Genomic DNA, 24,363 nt, shown 5'->3' with positions numbered 1-24,363 from the left:
AGAAGTTAAAAACCTTACTTAATTATACAGTACGTTCTAAATGAGAAAATAAAATAACAGTAATAAAAAACTTACTAAATTATGTGATTCAAACCTTATTTATTGCAACAACTTAAACTATTATGGCACTTTATGACCTCTCTTTTCGACTTTCACCAGAGCATATCTGTGATTGTCGACATTGTGGTGTCTTTGTTTCCTCTAACTACAATTTGAAGCAGTAAAAAGTGACGCCTTTCAGTTTTTAAATATTCTGATTCTTCTATGATACTACTTTCTTTTAAATGTTTGATCTATCGCAGTTTTTTAATGCTTGTAAAACTTCAGATACTTCCTAAATCTGTGCAATAATGGCTCAGCCCATCTTTTTTTTGGGTGGGGGCTACCTTGAAATTATCCTGCAATTCCTGTGCATGCTTGTTCCAAAACAAGCAAGGTATATATTTGTTGTCCTCAAACTTTACGCATTCTCGAAATTTTTGTAAAATAGCATCCTCCTTTAAGCTGTCACTGCCACCAGATATATTAGAAATTCCCAAAGTTTCCATTTGCCATAAATTCTCTTCAATTTGAACATCAAATCAAATTCTAAATTATTTTTAATTTGTATCAAATTCTGTATGATATTAAATGTTTCTTTCATTATATGAGTGTTCTACTTCGCTCACAGACCACCTCAATTTATTGTGTACCAGAACTAATGAGTAAAATTTGGGAGAGCCACATGCGGTTTGCAAGCCAGGCTATGGCCACCCCTTAATTATTTAATAACAGAGAAAAAAGATCCTGTTATTAACCTTCTCTCAAAGTGCCATACCAGTACAAACCAAACTGCAGCTTGTAGTAATTTTTTTTTTTAATTTAGTGTATTTATGCTTAATTTTTAAGATGTCCAGCTTCTCTGAAGATTTTAGATTGTATATGTTGAAACTATTACATCAGAAGAACTGGAATTTTTGCTGAAAATAGAACAAGTTGCATGAAAATGCCAAGTTAAAAATCACTTTCATCTGGAGTTACTTCACAGTTACCTGTCATACCTTGTAATGCCCTTTCCTAATATCTCCCCCCCCTTCACCTGATGCATCAGTGTGATGGTCAGAAGTAATAAAGAAAAAGAGCTACTAAATGCTAATGTTGCCACAAATTACCTTAGCATTAGAATTTCATCATTTATCTGAAAAAAAAAAAAAAAAAAAAAATTCCCCAAAAGGCAAGGAAGAAAAAAAGTTCTCATAAATAATAAAAAGTTCATGTTTTTTAAGAATAACCAATAGGATGAAGAAAATGAACAGGATTTTAATAGTTGTTTTTCTTGCAGAACATATGTTACATATCTGATAGAATTATATCAACCCAGTATATCATAGATTTTTTTTTGGGGGGGAGGAGGTTACATTACTGGAAACCATTGCATTTGTATTTTTCTTTATTAACTGAAAATTAAATATGATGAACAAGACATTTTGATGCAAACAATGGCTTTTCACCTAACCTTTAAGCATTATATTAGAACTTGCAGTGTGCATATTAACAGGTACTGGATATGATGAACTGCTAATGCTTCATGGCATGCAAAGAATTTTGGTAAGCTTTCCAGTTACGGAATAAATTATCCCTACACAATCCTATCCTAAACATATACCAATAGTATCATGAGCATTGATTACTTGACCTAAAACTCCATATACAATTTTACATAATCAGAAAAAATAATATTTCATTCTGTGCATCATCTATTACTGTTCAAGGATGCTTTTTCATTAAGACATATCACCTATATAATTAAATGAACTTTAAAGAACAGTTCCAAGGAGATAAGTTAAAATAGATTATTCATTTTTGCCAACATCCAGTATTTCTGTTTTCCCATCTTCTTTCTGTCACAGTACTCCAGCCTAAAACTTAACAATATCAGTTCTGTTTCTTTATAAGACAGCAAAAATAACTTCTTCTTAACTAAGAAATTCAGACAGGAAGTTTGCCTTCTTACTGAATTTTATATAGTCTGATATTAAAGGTTATAATTATATCATAGTTTTCCATCCCACCTGTTAGTCACTTGTTCACTTTTCTGCTTAGAAATATAACTGTTCTTGCATATCTTTCTTTATAAGTGCAATTGCCTTTTAAAGGTAAGGTGTAATTTTGAACTCCACGTATAGTGCAATTGCACTTTATAATAAATAACTGTATATATCTATATATTTTACCGTGTAGTGTAATTCTTAGTCATTCAGTTTTACTTTATAAGTCCCAGTAGACGTTTAAAGAAGCCTAGAGGGAATGCATGAATTTACTATGTAGTTGATGTCTCACTGATAGCAGGCATGATTTCTAACATCCCCACTACAAAATACTACCACTACTACCACTGCAATATAATAGACTATCATCCAGTTCCAAGTTGTTGAATATAGGAAATCATTTACCCATCAAAGGGCCCACTAGAAGAAGGTGTCACATTTGTACCAAGGGAAGGGGGAAAAAAAAACACACAAGAGAAAAGAACTAAAACAATTTATGTGGCATGTAGTCTACCACTATGCAAAAATTGTTTTACTTCTTATCACATATAAGTTATAAAAATAAAAATAGTTTCTTTTGATTTTTTTCTTTTGTGTGTCAACTGTTTAGTACTAATGGGATGCATGTGTCCCACCATTACCACCCAGTGGGACATATTTGTCTCAGGCCGCTGGAATTCCCTCATTTTGAAATAAAATGTTTAAAATATTTCTCAATTCTTTGTGATAATTACCAAGAGTACATAAAAAAATCAAGTCAGTTGAAACAAACAAATGGGAAAGGGTTAAAGCACCGATATACAAATATTTATTATTAATATCTCTTTCGAAATTAAGTTTTCCCTCTTAAAATGATACTTTTAATAACACATTGTCTTTAATACTTCCTGCATTTCTGGTGTTTCGTGTACTTCACCAGAAAATGCAAATTAAGCGAGTTTCAATAATATGCAAAAATCTAAATTTAGAGAGAGAGCTTTGGCAGTTCAGGCCCAGAATGCAGCGATTCTGCATTCTGCTAGAGTTCTGTGCAACAAGGTAGTTTTCCACTTACAGTAGTTAACAGTTTATGTAACTATAAGTGTAAACTTATGTTAACAGTGTGGAGCTGCAAGTGGTGGAAGTGAATTTTTGTTAATTTCCTTAGTTGTAACTTTTAGCTGAATGGTAAATAAAATTTTAGAGGCTTTTAAAGTTTTCTAAAACGGTATTGTAATTAGGATTTAAGTTTAACCCTTTCAGTCCTAATGGGCACATATGCCCCAGAGATTAGATTTCATGCTCTGTAGGGTAAATAAAATCTACTTTTAAATTGGTTTTTACATTTGCAGTGTTTTTTAAGGAATTAGGGAACAAATATAGAACTAAAGAAACCTGGCAAACTTTTAGATTGCAGATCATGCACTTATGTTTTTGAGCACGCAGATTACTCGAGTTTCGATTTGTCTTTTTTTTTATTTATTTATTTTATTTTATAGTACAATTACATTTAAGGCATACGTGGTATGAAATAGTTCTTATTGTTCTTTTAAGTAGTAATTTAACATTTTTAATGTCAGATTTAAGAAATTTGAATAAATTCTTTTTGTGGAATATATTGTCCCAATCATATTTAACAGTGGGTTAATATGTCCCATCAGTGATCAAATTACTACATGCTGATATATTATGTTTGTGTTTATGAAAACTTTTGATATATATTAACTAGTGCATGTGACAGAGTTTATGTTTTATAATATTCACATTTTATATTACCATAAATTTTAGTTTTGTTTTCTGAGAAAGGGTAATATCCTAGATGATTGGGACAATCCCAGTTGACAATACGATTGTGATATATTGTCCTAGGAGATTTCAGGAAACAGGAAAAGTTAAAAACTTTAACCTCATATTACACTTCTTTTAGTATGTCAACATTAAATTAAACTACTTTACATAGCTAAATTTTAATCATGCAAAAGTCAGGTCGAAAGTGTTAAAAGGCACGGAAGTTTGTAACGCAATCTAGTAATTACTACTTATCCCAACCCTTTTCATGCAGCTACCTCTTTTAAAAGAATGTTTTTCTTCATTGACTCCCTTGCATTTTTCTCTATAATGTACTGTAATCATAATAGAAATAATTGTATATAACTAACCTATAAAATAATAATCAGACTAACAATATAAGCAAATACTAAAAAAGTTTATTAGATTTATGAAATAGAAAAAAATAGTTTATTAGATTTATCTATTATTATTTTTTTAATATTACACATATAAACAAGTTTTAAGAAACAAAATCGTAGATTCTAATGGCATGAAAATTTTATTTTAATCGATCTGATGGATGCATATTGATGCAGTTCTTTAAAATTTTGGTATGAAATTACTTAACTGAATTCTTAATCACATCGTTTAAAAATATTTATTGATTTCTGTAGTAAAATACTTACTCATTGGAAGCTTGCTTCCACTGAGTAAGAAGAGGGAAAAGTCCATAATGTTCAGTAATAACTTTAATTTTGGGACAATTCTCTAGGATGACTATTCAATAACAAAATTTATCTTATCCATATGTGTTAAGCAAGACATTTTATGATATAGATTTGTGTTAAGCAATTAATTACTAATTAATAATATTTATTAATGATTTTCTTGTAATCGAATCTTGAGTATGCAAATCAGTTGCGAGAACCTATTTGACTGTAGACCCTCAATGCACCCCTTGATTGCCATCTAAAATTTCATTGACCCCTTGGGGGAAACTCTGATTTAGATATAACAAATGCAGTTCTAGAAAAGTATTGTTCCACCAAGTGTCAAAGAAAAAGGAAGTTGTGTTGATGTAGTTTTTAAAAAAGGAGACTCTGTCGACATCATCATCTTCTTTTAATGAAAACTGAATCGTGCTTCTTCTCATAATGAAAACTGAATTGTGCTAATTCCATTTTTTCATCCTTAGTGATTTTCAGCATAATTTTTCTTATTAATATTTTTATTTGATTTGAATAGTCTTAATCTATTGTAGACATTTGTAGAACATCTTATGACTATTGAATCAATGTTTAATCAGTTAATATTTATATTTTATTTTGTTTTTCATCAATATATGGTAACATTGCTGAATTAATCCACAGAATAATGTGCCCATTAATTATTAATTTTATTTTCATCATATTAAAATGTACTTTGCTAATTTGCTAAGTTATGTCTAGTCATGAAAAATCAGTGAAAGTCAAAGAAATCAAATGCTGAATTTTTCAGAGGTGTGAATTGTGAATATAGCAGAATGTAAATTGCAGTGTGTTGTATTAAATTCTTTTGCTATTTTTTTATTTATTTAGGTTCTGGTGACACAGTTTGCATAGAGGCAACACTTTTAAAAATTTGTCATAAGAAAAGAAAAGATGTATCATCTCCTGTGATGCAAATATCAGGCATGTATATGTTTGAAAATATTTCTAGTGCTGTATAATTTTGCCCCCTCTTTTTTTTTAATTTGTTTGTCCCAATTGTTGAACTGTTATATTTATTTATTTTTTTTTTTTTAATTTATTTGTCTTAGTTGTTGAACTGTTATATTTAGACTATCAAAATACTTTTGTCTTCTTGTATATCACTGTCATAAAACCTAAAAAGGAATAATTATAATAAAAATCTTAACTAATTTTAGCATTTATGTAATTTATTTTTTATTTTATTCCCTTCCCCCCAAATGTGAGATTAATAGGCTTTGATTTACATTGAATCTTCGAACAATGGGCATAATTTGTAAATTGATCTGTAATAGTTTATTAACCATAATTAGTCTTAGAATATATAGTGCCTAGATATACAACAGGCGTGGTCAAACTGGGTTGCAAGTCCCTTGAGGCTCTTTGACCCCATAAGTTGGATTCATCTGCAACGAACAGTCATTTCATTTTTGAAATACCTTTGCAGTTCAAAACATAAATTGTGCAATGACACACATCTTTATCAATTAGTAATTTAAGTTTTTTAATTAATTTATGTGTGTAATAATTTAATCCATTTCAAATTGTCCATCATACATTGAATTAGCAGAGTAGCAAATAAAATAGTAATTCAATTTGCACAAATTATAATTATTTTTAGAGTATGTAACGACCATCGGGATAGCACAAAATACAAATGCGAAGGTTGTTGAGAAAATAATGTATTTGGTTACAACCTTCGCATGCTCATCTGTAAGCAAGTCAGGTGATTTTTGTGTCTTTTTCTGAAAAATGTTTGCATCCACTTGCAACAGTATTGTACAGTCACAGTTTTACAGCTTGAAATAATGATCTCTTGGCATCCTAGGCAAAGATCAACATTAATTTTATCTAGATTGTGCATGTCAAAAATTTTTAGTCGTGGAGAGGTTGGACTTCTTCATTAGATTGACTGCAGCTTAATCACTTGTCATTAAATCATGCTTTGTCAAGTTATTTGAGAGAGGAATTATTCATCTTTATTATCAAATCCTCATTTTATAAAGTCGCATCAAGCGGTAAGGAACCTATAGGATACAAGCTTTTCTCAAAATAATTCACAGAATTAATCCACAGAATAATGTGCCCATTAATTATTAATTTTATTTTCATCATATTAAAATGTACTTTATTTGATAAATAAAAGCTGCCTTCTTTCCTTGTAATTTTTCTTGGTATGAAAGTGCAAAAGAATTACGAAATTAAGTTAGCCATGGAATATAAAATTTAGAATATTGTAATTAAATATTAATATATTTACATTTTGGAAATTCCCAATTTTTCATATTTCAAGGTTAATAATTGAATGAAATCCCACTACTCATACTTAAAATATATAGTGACATGTGCTAAGTTCATTATGTCTGGTCATGAAAAATCAGTGAAAGTAACGTAATATTGATGCCAATGACAGCGTTGAAGCTAGATATATTTTCTCCCCCAGGTTACTAAACAATCTTCTTCCTTTCTACCATGTTACAAGTATTACGTATCCTTCTATTGATATTTTTTGTCTTCCTGGCTTTCGATCACCCTGTACATCCTGACACTTTCTTCTCAAAAGCAGATATTTCAACAGAAGACATTATTAAGATTTATCACCTAACTACAATAAACCTCACGTTACAATGTAAAATTCTGTCGCTGTTTTGGTATACAGTCAACAGTCGTTAATCCGGACTCATCAGGACTTCGGCGATTCCGGATTATCGATTTTTCCGGATTATAGATCATCAGTTTAAATCTGGTAAGATGGCATGCAGAAATTACAAAATTAAAAATACGAAACCGTAATTTATGAAATAATCAACAATTATGATCTAAAGGGTATCAAAATTTACAAAAAGAAAAAGCTTAATATTTATTTGTTTACTTTATTAAACATTTCTTTCAATGTAAGTTGCTTCGTTTCATGTGATAATACTTTCGCTTTAATTCTATTAAACAGACATAATTTCTTGTTTAGTTACAAAGTTCCGCTGTTCAACTCCTATAATTGCTGTGTTGAGAATAAGACTAATTTGTCAATCGAAATGTTTTCGTTTTCAATAACCTGTGGGTCACTTTCTTCACTATCGGAAGCAAATTATAATGACGAGGAACTTGATTTAAATCATATCAAAGATGGAGTACATCGAGATGAAATTCTATAGTAAAGAATTATAAGCCAAATAAAATAAAAACGTCTGCCCTGAAGATAAGGATAGTGCTGACAGATCGACTTCCAACCCGCGGCGTGAAATTTATAAACAGATTTCGGATTTCGAAACATACTTTCGCTTTGTAGATACAAATTACATATTAGTAAATATATATCGGAAATTCTATTTGACATAATCGAAAGTTCAAGCTTACTTTTATGAAATTGCTCTAACAGTCTGCAAAAAATAACAAACCGGATCCAATTCGAAGATTAAGGAACAACGCAATCTGCAACATTAACTAAATTAGATCATTTTAGCGTAGCTTATACCGTCTGTTACACATTAAATGCGCATGCGCACAAACATATTCGCAGCCGTAAAGGTCTTATGCGCACTCGCAAACGCCTGCGTGGACGCGACGCATGCGCAGAAAGTTTGTAGCTTTGAGGTCCGGATTATGGGTGTCCGAATTAACGACTTTTGACTGTATACGTTTTCAGTGTTGAAATACGATGTTTGATTTTCTATAATCATACAACCCCAGATACCTGCAGAAAACATTTCAAACCTTCATTACTTCAAAATGGTGAACTATAGAACTTGCTGTATTCAGCTGGATATTTGTTCTTCAAAACATTCAGGAAGCTATTCGTAGTAGGTTGACTAAATCCCAAGCATATGGGAGTTCATTTCAAAAATTTTCGAGAAACTGCTGTGCACCAGTTTCTTCAGTGAGAATTTTGATTTTGATTTGGGTGCTGTAGTGAAATGTGTGACGTCCGGGGACATCACAAGGGAAATTTAAGGGAATCAAATGCCTCTGAAATTTTAAAAATCGCATTCATTTTTTAGTGACTTGATAAAACTGATGTTTCAAAATTTTCAGTTAAGATGTTTGACGATTTCATTTCGTGGGATTCAAATAGAAAAAGGGGCTAATATTGAAGGTTTAAAAATTAAAGTATTTTTGAAGATTTGCGAGATTTGAGAATTTGAATGTTTCCTCCTTGTAAAATAAAAATAAAATGTAACTGGTAATTCAAATAGCATCAGTTATTTGGAGCTGTTAAGTATTTGATCTTAGTATGTCAGTCATGTTAATTTTACAGGAAAAATAAATTATTATTCTTGTGTAGAATTGTGAAGAGTTTACAGCTTATTTTCAATCAATATTCAACATAACAACTATAAGTTCAACAACTATAACTATATATTCAACAACTATAAGTTCAAAGTAAACTGTGAAATTCATGCTATTATATGAGTTAGCTGTCATTGTTCCTTGTTATAGTTCTTTATCTCTGCCATTGATCCTTGTTATCGTCGATAATTCCATCCTACATTCTGTAAAACTTGAAACTAAGTTATTAATTCAGATAAGATGAGATAAAGTCATTTTGTCAAAGTCTGCACAAATTTAAAGTCAAAATTGCCAATTCAAAATAATTGTACAAAATAACAAAACTGAGTTGTTTATTCAGATAAGATGAGATTTTTCTCATGACAAAAAATTAATGTTCATTGTTGTTCTGTGTTGACAAAATGACAAGTCATTTTGTCAAAGTCTGTACAAATTTTAAGTCAGAATTATAAATGCAAAATAATTATTTATTTCAAAGTAAATTTCATGTAAACTTTAGTAGAATAAAATTAATTGCCATTGTTTCATGTTATTGCTCTTATTGTCATAGTTCATTGTTTTCATCATTCATCCTTGTATTTATCATTGTTGAAAAGCTAAGACTGTATGCTTTTCGTATTATGTAATATTTTGGGTCTTGCTATAATCATAATATATATATTTGATGACAAAAATCTGATTAATCATGGTATTTTTATTATTTAATTTCCTTCAGATATCACATTAATCGTCTTAGCATTTCAAGTAATTAAAAAGTTATACTATAGGGTAAATATTGTTTTATGGTTATTGTAAATATAACAGATCTTCTGTAGTAGATGGTTATCTCTTTGAAAAAATAAAAAAAATAAAAATTAATAATATAATTAATTGTAATAAATTTATACATATAGGTCATTTAAATTTATTACTAAAAAAATAGTATTTTCTAATGATTTGCATCTGCAGTTTTAAAGTATCACAGTGTGTTTCGGCTGCGCAGGACTGGACGTTGAAAGGGACAATTCTCAGAACCTGCGCATTTCCAGGAAACCCACGTAGCTAGGTTACCATTTTCATTCAATACAAAGACTTGACGCCAAACAGTAATCGATTATTGCTCAGATTGGGATTACGTGATTCTTCAGAAGCAGAACTTTCGTCTGATTGTCTCTATGCAGGACAGAGCTCCAGCGAGACATTTTTAGTAAGGTTTGAAAAAAGTCCCACGTGGCAGCTACACAATTTCCGCAAATAGTCGGGACTTCGCTTCCAGCGGAGCTCTTTCTTCTAGGAATCCTCCTGTTTAAACCAGTGCTACCAGAATCTCGTTTCTCGGAAAAGTCCCATCTAGTGGGGACTGTCACTAGAAGTGATAACACCATAAGTCAACCATTGACAACTTTCTGAATAATGTTCATACAAAAAAAAAAAAAAAAAAAAAATTATTTAGTTATCTTTGCAATTTTTAGCTACTCATCTGTTTGTGAATCATTATAAAAAGAAGCATTTTTTCAGAACCAAGTAAATTTTAGGAAAAGGGAAAATTTTTACGGCCAAAATCACTTATAAGAGAAATACAATACATACAATGTGAAGGGTATAAAATGCATATGTATTCCAATAGGCATATAGTATATGTACACAAGGATTAGCTGTTATTGCGTGTGTATTTGGAAGTACGTCATAAGCACGGAGATTCTATTGAATATTAAAATTAGGGATGTGAATAATCCTGAAGCATAGGAAAAACATATCTCATGTAAAGACGAAGCATAGGAATTTTTTTTTAATTTATTCTTCATATGTCAGATTTTACTTGCTGCTCAACATACAGGTAGCCCTCCTAGAGCACGGCATCCTGTAACACAATTTCGCTATAATACGATTCATAAATTGGGAGAACCCACCTACAACACAGTTTTTCTCTAACACAATAAGAAAATTGCCCTAGTAATCTGAATAAATTGTGAACTCCGCACGAAGATTTTCCATATTGAGCAAAGCACCCATATAGTCATTTAAAACATAAGAATCCTCGTTTAAGTTCTGCCAGTTATCTTCCAAGATCCTATACCTGTAAGAACAAATGTCCTCATGGAGACGAGCCATGTGGTGGAGAGCGACCATTGAATTCTTAACCGGTAATGGAGGAGAATCGTTTCCTTCCATGATCTTCAAAGCCCAATTGCACAACAGAAACGATACTCAGTCTCAAGAGAGCACAATTACCACACAACAATGAAAAAAACCTCATTATCACAAAAGGTGAATAATATGAGGTCACAATAAGCGCTCTTAATTCGTACAACAAGCACGTTCGGATTCCAAAATTCGAATCCTCATCTCCGTGGCCTGAAAACAAAAGTGTCTCATGCTGCTGGTCAGCAGTCTGTGTCTAGTCACTAGTCACCGTGTGTTAAAGAATAACTTTTTCATCTTTAAGGCATTAAGTTTCAGTCTAATTTGAATGAAGCAACAGTCTGGACTGTTAAGAGAAATGCAGTTGCTGCAGGAACTTCGCAAAACATGCAGTTTCCCCAGGCGCCAATAATTGAAAAGATAGAAAAGGCACTCAGCATTTGGATTGATGACAGCTGTCAAAAAAGAATTCCGTTTCATTAAACAATAAGCACTCAAATTTTTCAAGTAACTTAAAGAACATGGAGAATCCTCTGTTAACCCAGATTTTCTGGCAAGTAAAGGTTTATTCGAAAATTTCAAAAAGCGCCTTGCAACTCATAGCATAAGAATTCAAGGAGAATCTGCATCGGTTGATTATGAAGTTGCTAGGACATTGATTGTTAAGCTAAAGCTTGGCTTTTAAATTCTTTTGCGCCAGGCGCTGAACGTTATTTAAGGCAGAAAATTTTGATCTTATGGCTCTGTTATTATTAGATAATGTTCCATGTCACCTACAAGATTTGAATCATCCCAACGTCAAAATACTGTTCCTGCCACCCAACACTACTTCATTACTCCAACCATTAGATCCAGATATTATTTATACCTTTAGAACATATTACATAAGAAGACCATTGCAGTGCATTTTAGACGTAACTGATACAAAATCAATTAAGGTAATAGAAGCTTGGAACACATTTTCTATCGAGCACTGTATTAACATCGTATCTTTGTCTCTGAAAGAACTGAAAGCATCAACATGAAATGTATGTTAGAAGAAGATATATCCCTCTTCAGATGAAATAGAAAACTTGCGTGAATCATCAGAAAATGAAATTGTTGGCTTATTAAAACTTGCTAAATCAGTCGGAGGGGAAGGTTTTATTGACATGGCTGTTGAGGGTGTTCAAGATTTATTAGCGGAAGAAAAAATTGACGAAACAGATTTGATGGAAATGGCATCCGAAGCCGCTAATCAAATTGATTCTGAAGACACTAGCACTGATGAAGATAGTGCAGTAAATAATTTAACATTAATTAAAAAAAAAAAAGGCTTAAGTTTAGCTGAAAATCTCAAATCATTTTTCTTGATTGCCGACCCTTCTGATGAATTAAGCCGAAAATTCAAAAGGGAACTGCAAAACTGTCTAGCTCCATATCAAGAAATTTACATGAAAAACTAATAAGCAAATAAAATTACAGTTAGTAAGAACTAATAAGCAAATAAAATTACAGATTTTTTAAGGAGAGAAGAAAATGCCAGAACTTCAAATGAAGAAAGAAATTCTGAAAGTGAAAGCGATCTCATTCCACCGAAAAATGGTCTTGGCTAATTATACTGAGCAGTGACGACGAAGAAATTTATTAAACTAAAGTTGCATTAAATTAAAATATGTAATATTTTTTGTTCTGTGTTGTACATACATATATATGCTTAATAAAAATTAAGTTGTTTATGTAGAATTAAAAAAAAAATGTTTTTAATAAATTTTCGGAACGTAACTACTTCCTTTTTATACTAACTCTGGATCTCATACGACGTGGTATTTTCTAGGAACCTATCTACCATGTTATATGAGGATTAGCTGTATATGTTTCAAATTTTGTATAAGTTCCCATAATTATATTTTTAAGTATACTTTCAGTTTTTTGTTTATACAGCTTCATGATTCTGCATAAATATTCTTAGCAAAAATTCAGATCTATTGGTGGTGGTGTAAGAAGGAAAGAGTAAAGAAAGAAAATGTATTATTGTATCAGCAATTGTTTAAAACTTGAGTTTTGCTTATTTGATGTAAATTTTTATTGCAGTGGGAAAGTGTGAAGTTCACAGGAATCCTGATGTCAGTAATCCTCCTGCCAAAGTCACTGCCATTTCTGTACCAAATGATAATTTTAATTTACATAATGGACATCTAGTCAAGTCTTATGTACTTTTATTGCGTGCCACATGTCCGATGAACAAAATGAAAGTTAATGGCTACTGTAATGGAGATATGTCAGATATCTGTGAGTACATTTGCATATAGTTACTGTTATTCAAAGTTGGTTTATTTTGCTCAGCTTTGCTGTTACTTTCTTATTATCTTTCAGTGTTTCTAATCATGTAATGTTTAAGTATATATATCTAAAAATTTGCTAACTGTTTTGTTACTTTTTGTCCAGCACAAAAACTCTATTACTTTCTCTCTGTCTCCCCACCCGCCCTTTTTTTTTTTTTTTTTTTTTGTTTGAATCTACATTGAAAAATCAAAAGGTAGAATTTTCTTGCTAAACAAGAAAAATAGATTCTTGCTATCATGACAGGATTTGTCACATTTTGAATCTGAAGATTAACGGGTATGATTCTCTGATAAATTTATCAGGGTTGCCACACTACTTGAAAAACATGGAAAAGTCAGGGAATTCAAAAATTGGCCCAAAAAGTCTGGGAAAAATCAAAGAATTTAAGTAGTTTAGTCAAAATCTGGAAAAGTCAGGGAATTTCATACTGCAATCCCCAAAAAAGCAATTTTTGCGCCAATGTTTGAAGCGATCTCTTTCTGGGCGAGTCGTGTATCACGTGAATGTCATTCGGACTGCTGGCGTGGAGCTGGTTTTCTCAGAGCTAATCAGGTTGTCTTTTAAAAAGAGAAAGCAAGTTTCCAGTATCTTTGGTTTCCAGTAACCTCGAAAATCCAGAGATTCGTATGTGCAGTGCATATTGAACGAAAGCAAATTCTTCCCATTCTCATATAAAGCAAAATCTTTTAAACCTTTTTCTTCTTTCTTAAATGCCTTATTTGTCATTTCGCAGTAAAATAAATAAAAAAAATAATAATCATCTAGGCTAACTGCTTACTATATATATTCACCAAACTACCATCGATTTTTGTCATTCAGTTTTTAATTCTTACGTAATGAACTTTATATTAATGTTATTCGTATGTAACTTCTTCCTTCTAAATTTATTTATTATTAGTTAGTAATACTTTCAAAATTCAGGCAATTTTCTCTAGCATACTTATGAAACTAATTCTAGCAGTAATGTGATGTACCATCATGAAATTTAGTGCATAATTATTTACTTATATGTGCTGCTAAACAAATATAAAATATTTGAGTTTGTTTTAAAACATCATTAACTAGACTTCTTTCTTCCTTTAGCTGCAAAATGTCTGCAGTAAAGACATTTTTAAATCTCGATTGAGCAGATTCTAATCTCAATCCTCAGAGGAGGAAACAACTCCTATTTGGGGATATATATATATTATATAGTCATATATAACTGGCAAATTTTTTTGTTTTCAAGTGGTACTATAATTAATTTGTGCTCAGCAAAGCCAGCATGCACTATGTGGATAGCCTGGAATTTTCTTGAAACACACGTGGAAAACATGGAAAAGTCAGGGAATTTCATTCTCCTGTTTGAGTGGCAACTCTGATTTATGAAAATCATACAAAAAGGTCCATTATTGCATAGTTTTATTATTGATCATTTTGAAATTATGTAACATTCACTTTGGAGTGATGGGTATAATGTTTGATGCTTGTACAAAAGAGAACATGCAGAAGTACTTTTTTTTTCATGTTTTTTAAATAATATTATTTGAGAGAATATAATAGACAAGTGATTGAGACTATAAAATTTAGATGCTGGTATCTGATCTGGGTATTCACTTCAAATCTTAGCTGTTTTATTCACTGCTCTCAGATTCACATTGTAAATCCATCATAAATTCTATTTTATCATTAAAGATGGCAAAATTACAGAAAATACAAAATGATTATGTTTTCCGTTCAAGGTGGGGAATCTCGGTGGAAAAATATGAAGAAAGTGGGACTAATCGCACCTTCTTTTAGCAGTATTCAGAAATACAAAAAATAATCATAAAATATAATGAAAGGTGTAATGTATTCACTTTCACCGATGTAATTTTTCTTTTTGCCGCATGACATGTGATATGGACTGTACTGGCACAAAAGAGCTGAACATGTGGTGTGTGTATTGCAGACTAAGAAAAGGTTAATATATCGTAGACGTCTGTAGAGCTTTTTTCTGAAGATTCAACCAATGTTAATTCAGTTAATATTTCTTTTTTGCTTTGCATTATTATATGGTATATTACTAAGTTTATCCTCACAATAAAAAAAGTATGTGCATTAATTATTTTTATTTTAAAGTTTTTTGATAAATAGATCTTCCCTTCACTACTCTAAATTTCTTGGTATAAGAGTGTAAAAAATTACAGAATTAAATTAGCAAGGAACATAGAATTTAGTATAATTAAGTATTAATATATTATACATCAGAATCATATTATAAATAGTTAAAAAACTTGAATCATGTATTATGAGGTCAATTTAAATCAGGTTGGAGTTCCTTTGAAGTGGTGTTGCCCAGCAGCACATGAACTTTTCGGAAGCTCCCACTTTTTAATATTCTGATGTTGGCAGTTATATTGCTATAATCCCATATGTATTTATTTTCCATGTTGTGTGCTCCATACAGGGTTCGTACGATTCTTAAGAGTCCTTAAATTTTTTTAAATCGATTTTTGGTCTTTAAAAGTCCTTAATTTTAATCATCTGAAATTTCTCTCTGTTTTTATGACTGCCATTTTGAGTGTGAATTAGCATTTTGGAGGAATATTTTTGGCAGTTCACTGACGTTTATGGTTATCTTTTGAATGGGTTCATGGGTTATAATTTGTTTAAACATCATAACATTGATAAATTTCATTAAAATAATGGAATATTAGAATGATATTGTTACATAAATTGTTACATACATGCCTAATATTGTTATAATATTAGAATTATATTGTTACGTTTTTCCTCTACCTATTCTTCTGACAGCAGTTGTTACGTTATTTTCTTCCTTCACGTTCGTATGGGGTTCGTAGATTTGGAGTGAATAACGACGACACTTTATGAAGTATCGAAACACACTTTGTTTGCCAGTATTGTCAGGACAGCCCCAAAACACGTTTTACAGTCGTCGAAGATCTACTATAAATACGCTGACACGATCAGCGACACAGCCTTCAGGTTATCAGGCTATAACTGTGGAGACAGCTTCCTGCAAAGCAGCCGACTCTGCTTTCCGGAGTACAAATCCCGACTCTGCTTGGTCATTCTCGGAATTCCACGTACTCTCGAGACTCTCCACGCTACAACTCGCGATGCACCCGACGACACACGAGCACAGCTCCTGACTCTTCGATTCAGTCTTTCCCGGTGCTCAACACGCTCTCTCGACGATGCACTAACCACGATACACTAACAGACTCCTTCGGTGGACTACGACAAGTATATAACAACAAGGTATATAGCTATAAAGCATAATTTATGAAACAGCTCTTAGTAAAAGCAAAATTAGCTATGTAATTAATTAAAATGTCTTCTTTTTAATTTTTTCATAGTAAGCATTTTTCCCATGTAATTGTCTCAGATCATCCAACACCCATCAAGTAACCATCAAGTAAAACTTATTCTTTGCATCTACTGAGACTTATATATAAAACAACTTATCACCTCTGGCACTTTAATGGCTTATTAGAACCTTAAAGTAACTGGGTTACAACCCCTGGAACTCTACACAAAGCTATGACATTAACTGCATTAAGCAGAGCTTGACTAACTTTCAACGCTTGTCAACCGTGCCTACATCAGGCCTTTCAGGTTTCTTCCAATCAGCAGGTCTATCTATAGACAAGCAGCAGAGGGAGAACATTCAGTCTTTTGTTATGAATCATGCTGATTATGATCTCACTTCTCATTTTAACCTATGTCGTTTGACATAAAATCTCCCTACTATTTCCTAAACCTCTAAACTGACCAAGTATGTGGGGGGGGGGGAAACCAGCATAAAGCTAACTATTAGTAAAACATAAATGTCTCTTATCTTCTTTTAAATATGTCCAACTATTATAAGTGTAAAATATTTAATGCTACTTGATAAACTGCATGAAGTCTATTTTATTCTCAAACTTATTAATAATTATGTTAGTTAATTCATGTTTAGTAATAATGCATACTGCTTAGGGATCTATTTTATTTTTAGGATGGTATTACAAAAGTGAAATTCAGGCATAGAATAATATTTTTAATTGAATTTGTTCAGTTCCCGTTTGCTCATAGGTCCTTAATTATTTTTTTCATTAGTGGTCCTTAAAAGTACTTAATTTCCATGCGCAGAAATGTGTACAAACCCTGACCATAGACAGGATTTGTTTATGCTGATTGTTAGTGATCATGTAGCATGTAAACTGGCAACACATATTTTTAAATCTGAAAATGCATTTTATTGATTATTATTTATTTATGGTGGGGAAAAGTAAAGAATTAAAACAACAACCAATTTCAGTGCAGCCATCTAAAAAATAAATAACAAAGTAAAAGCATTAGAATCCCTTTTAGCTGATTGCAACAAGACCTGGTCGATTCTGGATAAGAGATTTTTCCAGATAATTACATATATATTTCTTTAATTTACTTGTTTTGTGATACTATCTATAGAAGTTGCAGCATTTGAAATCTGTCATGCAATTTTTTTTTAAATCTGTCAACTGCAATTAAGTAAATAATATTAAAAATCATATACTTTTTTCCATGCAGTTTTCTTCAATAAATGGGGTAGGATTTCAAAAATATATATAGATACACACTATTTAAAATTAAAACGCATGCACATGATTTAATATTTCAGAAAAACAAAATTTAACTGCATTTGAAAATAACCCCTTTACCAATACATGTCCAGTTATTTCGTAGCATCTCAAGGGAATTGTCCATCCAAACTTGCATTTTGTGTTCATTAATACTAATCTTTGCCGAATATGTTAACTAAACACATTGATGCCGATCATAGGCACAGATTGTATTTTATAAGCAAGAGAATCTTGTACAAACTGATTTTGAGCCACAGTTTATGCCAGCAACAATGTAAAATAATGTTACATCGTTAAATGCATAGGACAAAATTAAATCAGGCGTCTTGCAGTCTGAATTGTTGCTGAAAGTCATGGACACTGCCTTCAAAGTTTACACATTAGATGCATAAAAAGCCATCAGTAATTTATACTCATCATATTTCTTTGACCCAGTGGTTGAATAAGGCATGTTAAGTTAGCGGAACAAATACAATATAAATGTTTTCCACATTTCTATAGTTTTTGCTCATTATATATATTTTTTATCTCATAAATCTAAATTTTGAATGTAAATTTAGTTCTTCAAAAATGTTTTTATTTTGATATTGCCTGCCAGTTAGGAGAGATTTTACTGTAATTTGTGTTTTGTTCCACTTGTAAGTTTAATATATCTTTCCTTTAAGTGGATGAACCTGCTCAGAAAAAAAGGAAACATTTAAAGACGCAGAATGATGAAGTTCGATACTATGGAGCTGAACTTGTAGTCTACGATAAGCACCAAAGATGTTTACTGACGGATGGCGAATATCAATTAGTATTACAAGAAGTGGGGCAAAGGAATTCACCAAAGAAGTTATCGTCTTGGGAAACATTTCCCGAAGGCAAAGAGAAGGTACAGATCACAAATGTGACTTTATCACAATATGAGGTAAAGTCCATATGATTGGTAGATATAGATTATGCATGGGGATGTTATATGTGCAGGAAGTGAATAGGTTAACTCTTAGCTGTAGTATATTTCTCCTTCACTGTATGATGCTGTTGACATGCAGTCTCCCTATGTTGCAAATTAGCGCCCCCCCCCCCTTTATTTTTTACTATGTTTTGTATCAAGTACATACTGATTGATGACTAAAACCGGTTTAGCCATCAATCAGTATGTGCTTTGATCAAGATATTCAACATATTAGGGTTTTAAAATTTTCAGGTATTTTTTACCAGTGTGTATGGTTTTGTTTTTGTGAAGAATTAATTTATGCAGTTATTACATACCAGTAGTTTATGCAGTTCAAAGTTATTACATACCTGTCATGTAAAAATCACAACATTTCTTTGGGGGAGGGAGATTAAAGTGAATTTTGTTGGAAAAAAGTGACACATGTGAATATTTTGGAACATATGCAAGGGGGGGGGGACTTTACATATGCAGTGCAAAATTGGGCAAGTGAATTTAAATCTAGTGTGCTAACAATAGTTTTTTTTATTCTTATTAAAAAATAATTTTGAAATTGTGTTTTGTTGCATTTTATTATTGTATTTAAATTTCAGAATAAAAAATTAGCAAATTGGAAGTTAAAATGTCTTAAAACATGATAGAGGGAAACAAAATACATTTTTTAATTATTGCTTCTCTTTTAAAAAAAAATAATTTTAATGTATTATCATTATTTCAATTATGACCTAAACAACGATAAAATTCACAAATCATCGAATCAAATTTTTTTTATGCAAATTAGTCTCAAAAGCACTAAAATACTGATTTATTCACCAGATGAGGTGGTAACGCGTAATAAAGAGAACGGATTTGAAGCTGAACCTAGAATGTCTGCAAAAAATGTCCTTAAAAAACGGATTTGTAATCCGCTGAACTGCAGTTTTGTTTTGATGCCTTTATAAAAACTTTTAAATTTATTAAAAGTCATATACTTTTTTTAGGCATAAGTTAAACTAAGACATAAGTTTTAGGCATCAGATAAAACTAAGACATTTTTTGTAAAAATTGTAAAAACTTCATAAAAATTGGCTGTTAAGGCATTAATGCTACTTAGCGGAATATTATTATAAACTGAAGGAGGTGTAGTTTTATTTTACACCCTGCTGAGGGGGGAGGGGGATTAAATTCTTTATTTGTATATTTATTATTAAAAGCTTTTCAGTTGGCATTTCATATTTAATTGAAAAATTTTCTGTTAAGAAAAGGTTTCTGTAAACTTAAAAATTTGGTAAACCCGCACACTCCGAAAAAATTTCAGTGACCGTTAAAATAATACAGTGGAGATAAAATACTTAATAAGTTGACATGCTGGAACCACATTTAAACATAAATAAAAGTACAGGAACTGTCACAGACTGCTTGTCTACTTCGTCACTTGGAGCTAAAATGGATGGTGTCATCACGTTTGAATTTTTGTTTGTTTTTGCAGGTGAGCTATCTAAGAATTGCTGTACAGGTGTATGGAAAATTGGCCATTCAGCCCATATAATGGTTAGTGACACTCACTATCATACCGTGAGTTCAAGTGCAGAAGTCGTGGATGTGTGTAAGCATATAGTATCTCCACGGCGAGGGGGCTTTCAAAATACATAGTGAGTTGGAAAATCTCTCGAGAAGTTGGTAGTAGGGGAAGAGGGTTGGAGACCCTTGGACCACCTTTGAGAGTTTTTCTTCAAAACTGGCACAGAACTGCACAGTTAGTGAAGCAAGACTATGCCTGTATGACCAATAGTGAATTTTTAGCATCCCATCTACTTCTACCTGTATCTCTATGGAAGATTGCAACATGGCTTGGTGGTGATTTCAAGTGCTGCTTGAATTTTGAGGCTGTTTTCATGCTAGGGTTTGGCAATGATTTTGGCCTTGTCAAATTCAGTTATTAAGTGTGAAGTATTTGACTAAAGACGTGTTATTTTTGTTGATGAACTGGTTCACAGAGAGCCTGTAGTTATAATTTTATTTTGCAATTCTTATTGATAGTTTTCTGGATGTTGAGCAGATATACTGGATTTCCCTTCTTGCATCTTTGTTGCAAATTGGGATAGTGTGAAATATCTATTGTGGCGACTACTGATTTATCTGATCTGAACAGTTTCTAGATGAATGGGACTGAGATTATGCCATTTGTATCTTTTAATGTTCCATTCCTTAAGGGACATGTATGAATCAGTCATAACCAGGATGCCTGTGGATCAAGTAGTATGGGAAAAGTTGTAATAAATTTGCTCAAATTTATTGTTATTTGATGCTTGATTGGTAACAACTTTATTTTTGGGGAAATGACTGTAGAAGCTTGTTTATTGGTTTTCTTGGTCGAGGTTTTCCACAAAATCGGGAGCGTATCTATTGTTTTCAGCAATTTGTAGTATGCAATTATATTCAGTTTCGTAAAACTTAGGTGTATAACAGAAATCCTTGGTATATTTCAAGTAAAAATAAGAGGTAGCTTTTTTTTATACGGACAAAGAAGAAAGAAAAAAAGAGTGGAATGGGATTATTGCTAGGTTGTCAGTTGGTTTGTGATAGTAGTCCAAAGAGAATTGCCATTTCTTAAAAGATCAAGAAATTTAATGCTTATTATTGACTTCTCTGTTGATTATAAATTGAGGAAATTCTCTGAAATAAAAGATAACGAAGTGTAAGTTAATCTTCTGAATGTTTCCATAGAACAGAAAAATCATCTGTAAAAAGTAAGTTTTGAGTGAACTTAGAGAAAGCAAAATTTTCTACATGTTGTGATAGGTGACATTGATGCTTCCATCTTCTTTGCTGATTTAAATAATACAGTGGATCAAAGAACTAAAATATAAAAGCTCAATTCAAATTAAATTTGGGTTTTAATTGAAATTTAAATACTGATACAGTACAAAGTCCAAGATCCAGACTCAACGGGATTTCCGCGATTGCGGATTTGGGATTTTTCTGGATATTAGGTCATCAGTTTAAATCTAGTAAGATGGCATGAGAAATTATAAAATTAGAAATATAAAATCAAGGTTTATGAAATAATGAAGCAATTATAATCGAAAAGGAATCAAAATTTACACACACACACACACAAGAACAACAACAAAAAAGAGCTTAATATTTATTTGTTTACTTTATTAAACATTTCTTTCAATGTAAGTTAAATTGCTTCATTTTTTTGTTAATACTTCCTCTTTAATTCTGAAGAAAGGCGTAATTTTTGTTTAATTACAAATTTCCATTGTTGAAGTCCTGTAATTGCTGTGTTGAGAATCCAGACTAACTTGTCAATCGAAATTTTTTCATTTTCAATATCTTCACTATCGTTAACGGTATTTTCTGGATATAGTCATACTACAGATTTCACCATTTATTAATTGAGTGATAACTGAGGAGCATTGTCATCACAATGAAAAACGTCTTTTATATTATCTTCCATTTATTACCGCTTCTCCACATTTCTTTACTAAATCCATTAATAGAAAATTTCAGCTTTAGTTTGTGATATCCGAAAACCTTCAAATTCGCGACTATCATCATAAAATTTAGCTATCATTCACTATACGTATTTGGCTATGTATCATGAGATTGGTGACTAAAGACAAGTTGCTAGATTTTATCTTGTTTCTATCCCGCACTGAGACAATTAAGCCTGAATTGTATTAGTTTAGTTATTTATTATACTTATGTCAGTTTCTTGCACATGCTTAAGGCTTATCTGAGTCCTGAATAAATAAATTCTCACATATACTTAAAGGCTTAGGCAAAAAGAGCTGCTTATAAAAATATGGTCCAAAAGCAACATTCAAGACTCTCTGTTGAGGAATATAAGAGATCTAGAAAACAGGAGAAGATCCACCGGCTTAAGAAAATACTTTTTCATTACGACCTATTTAAGGATGTTGAACATCTGAGGTGGTCCAATGAAGGCTGTGCTTTCTATCGTGAAATTAATCTTGGCCACAAAGATTTTAAGCCTAGAACTACTGCCTATAGAGACAAAAACAGCATCATCCTAAATGACAGAAAAGAGGTACTCCACAGGTGGAATTAGCACTTTAGTAATTTGTTGAATGGCCATACACGGGATGGGTCTTCAATCTACCCAACAACCTCTGTAACACCCATAGTATCCCTCCACCATCTTTGGCAGAAGTTAGAGAAGGAATTAAAAGCTCAAAAATAACAAGGCCCAAATGACTTAATTCAGAACTCATTAAAACTGCTGCAGGTCAAAACATAAAGGAAATACAATACCTCATTGAATCAGTTTGCAGCCAAGAAGTTTTACCCGAAGCTTGGAAACTAAGCATCATCTGTCCTATATATAAAAAAGGAGACATTTTGGAATGTACCAACTACAGGGGAATCAGTCTTCCTACGAACTATTTTCCAATATACTTTTTAGTAGACTACTAACTTATACAGAAAATAATGTAGGAGATTATGAATGTGGTTTCTGCAAAGGACAGCAGAGCAAATCTTTAACATTAGGCAAAGTTTGGAAAAAACTAATGAATATGGCATTGCAACGCACCACCTTTTTGTTGATTTTAAGACTGCCTATGATTCAATAAACAGAAAATATTTAATTGAAGCTATGAGAGAATTTGCAATACCTGAAAAACTTATAAATTTGGTCACCATTACGCTTACTGAGACAAAACTTATGGTTAAAATCCAGAATAATCTTTCTGATCCTATTGTTGTTTCAAATGGGCTCAGACAGGTTGATGCACTGGCCTGCTTGCTTTTTAACCTTGCCCCCACCAAAAAAAAAAAAATCATAAAAGACTCCAACATTAAAACTCGTGGAACTATCTTTAACAAATCTGTTCAGATTTTTGCGTTTGCTGACGATATTCACAGTCGCACGCACTCCCGAGTCACTTAGAGAGGCTTTAACACCTCTAGAGGCTGGAGCCAGCAAAATGCATCTAGCAATCAACCAAAATAAAACTAAATACATGACATGTGGTAATAACAGCAATTCCTATTTTGAAATTGGGAATTACAAGTTTGAAACTGTTAGCAAATTTAAATATTTAGAATCAGAAGTTAATATTCTCAATGATTTAATGCCCAAGATCTGTAGTAGAGTCACAGATGCTAACCTGTCTCAAAAATACTTGAAATCTAACTTCATTAGCAGAAAAATGAAGATTTTAATTTACAAATGCTTAATTAGACCCATTCTTGCACATTCTGCTGAGACTTGGGCAATGACAGAAAAAGCTAAAAGTATTATTTCTGTCTTTGAAAGAAGTATTTTTGGTGGCATAAAATGTAACAATATCTGGAGAAGAAGAACTAACTCTGAATTCTATAAATCCTTTAAAGAAATAGATATAGTAAAATATATAAGGATTCAGAGAATTTAATGGGCAGGACACCTGTGCAGAATGGATGAAAATTGAGTAACTAAAAAGATCTTCTCGGCCAGACCATTCGGTACCCGAAAAAGAAGGTGTGTGTGTGATTATGGCAAAGCCTCGAGGGCTATCTGCCTAAGAGGAGGGATGCCTTCATGGAGGACTTTCTAAGGGAAACTGGCTGGTATACACATTACACATGGGGAAAACCACGAAAACGCCCAT

At 31.9% G+C, this 24,363-nt stretch overlaps 1 protein-coding gene across 2 annotated transcripts in view; it reads left to right on the top strand.

Moving 5' to 3' along the window:
- Positions 1 to 24,363, top strand: part of Su(z)12 (Polycomb protein Su(z)12) — a 130,025-nt gene that overhangs the window by 81,937 nt on the left and 23,725 nt on the right. Inside the window, exons 6-8 of one of the 2 annotated variants that reach the window (XM_085824984.1) lie at positions 5,354 to 5,446; positions 12,983 to 13,180; positions 18,489 to 18,697. In XM_085824984.1, coding sequence (XP_085681110.1) covers positions 5,354 to 5,446; positions 12,983 to 13,180; positions 18,489 to 18,697 — 500 coding nt within the window. Of the gene's footprint in view, positions 1 to 5,353; positions 5,447 to 12,982; positions 13,181 to 18,488; positions 18,734 to 24,363 lie in introns of both variants that reach the window. The other variant, XM_085824983.1, reaches the window with a different exon arrangement.

The sequence above is a fragment of the Stegodyphus dumicola genome, chromosome 10 (genome assembly GCF_044657685.1).
Source record: "Stegodyphus dumicola isolate Sdum_Otavi_A_Nest chromosome 10, ASM4465768v1".
NCBI lineage: Eukaryota > Metazoa > Arthropoda > Arachnida > Araneae > Eresidae > Stegodyphus > Stegodyphus dumicola.
Note: the sequence above shows the minus strand (reverse complement) of the source record. Positions and strands in the feature narration are given on the sequence as shown.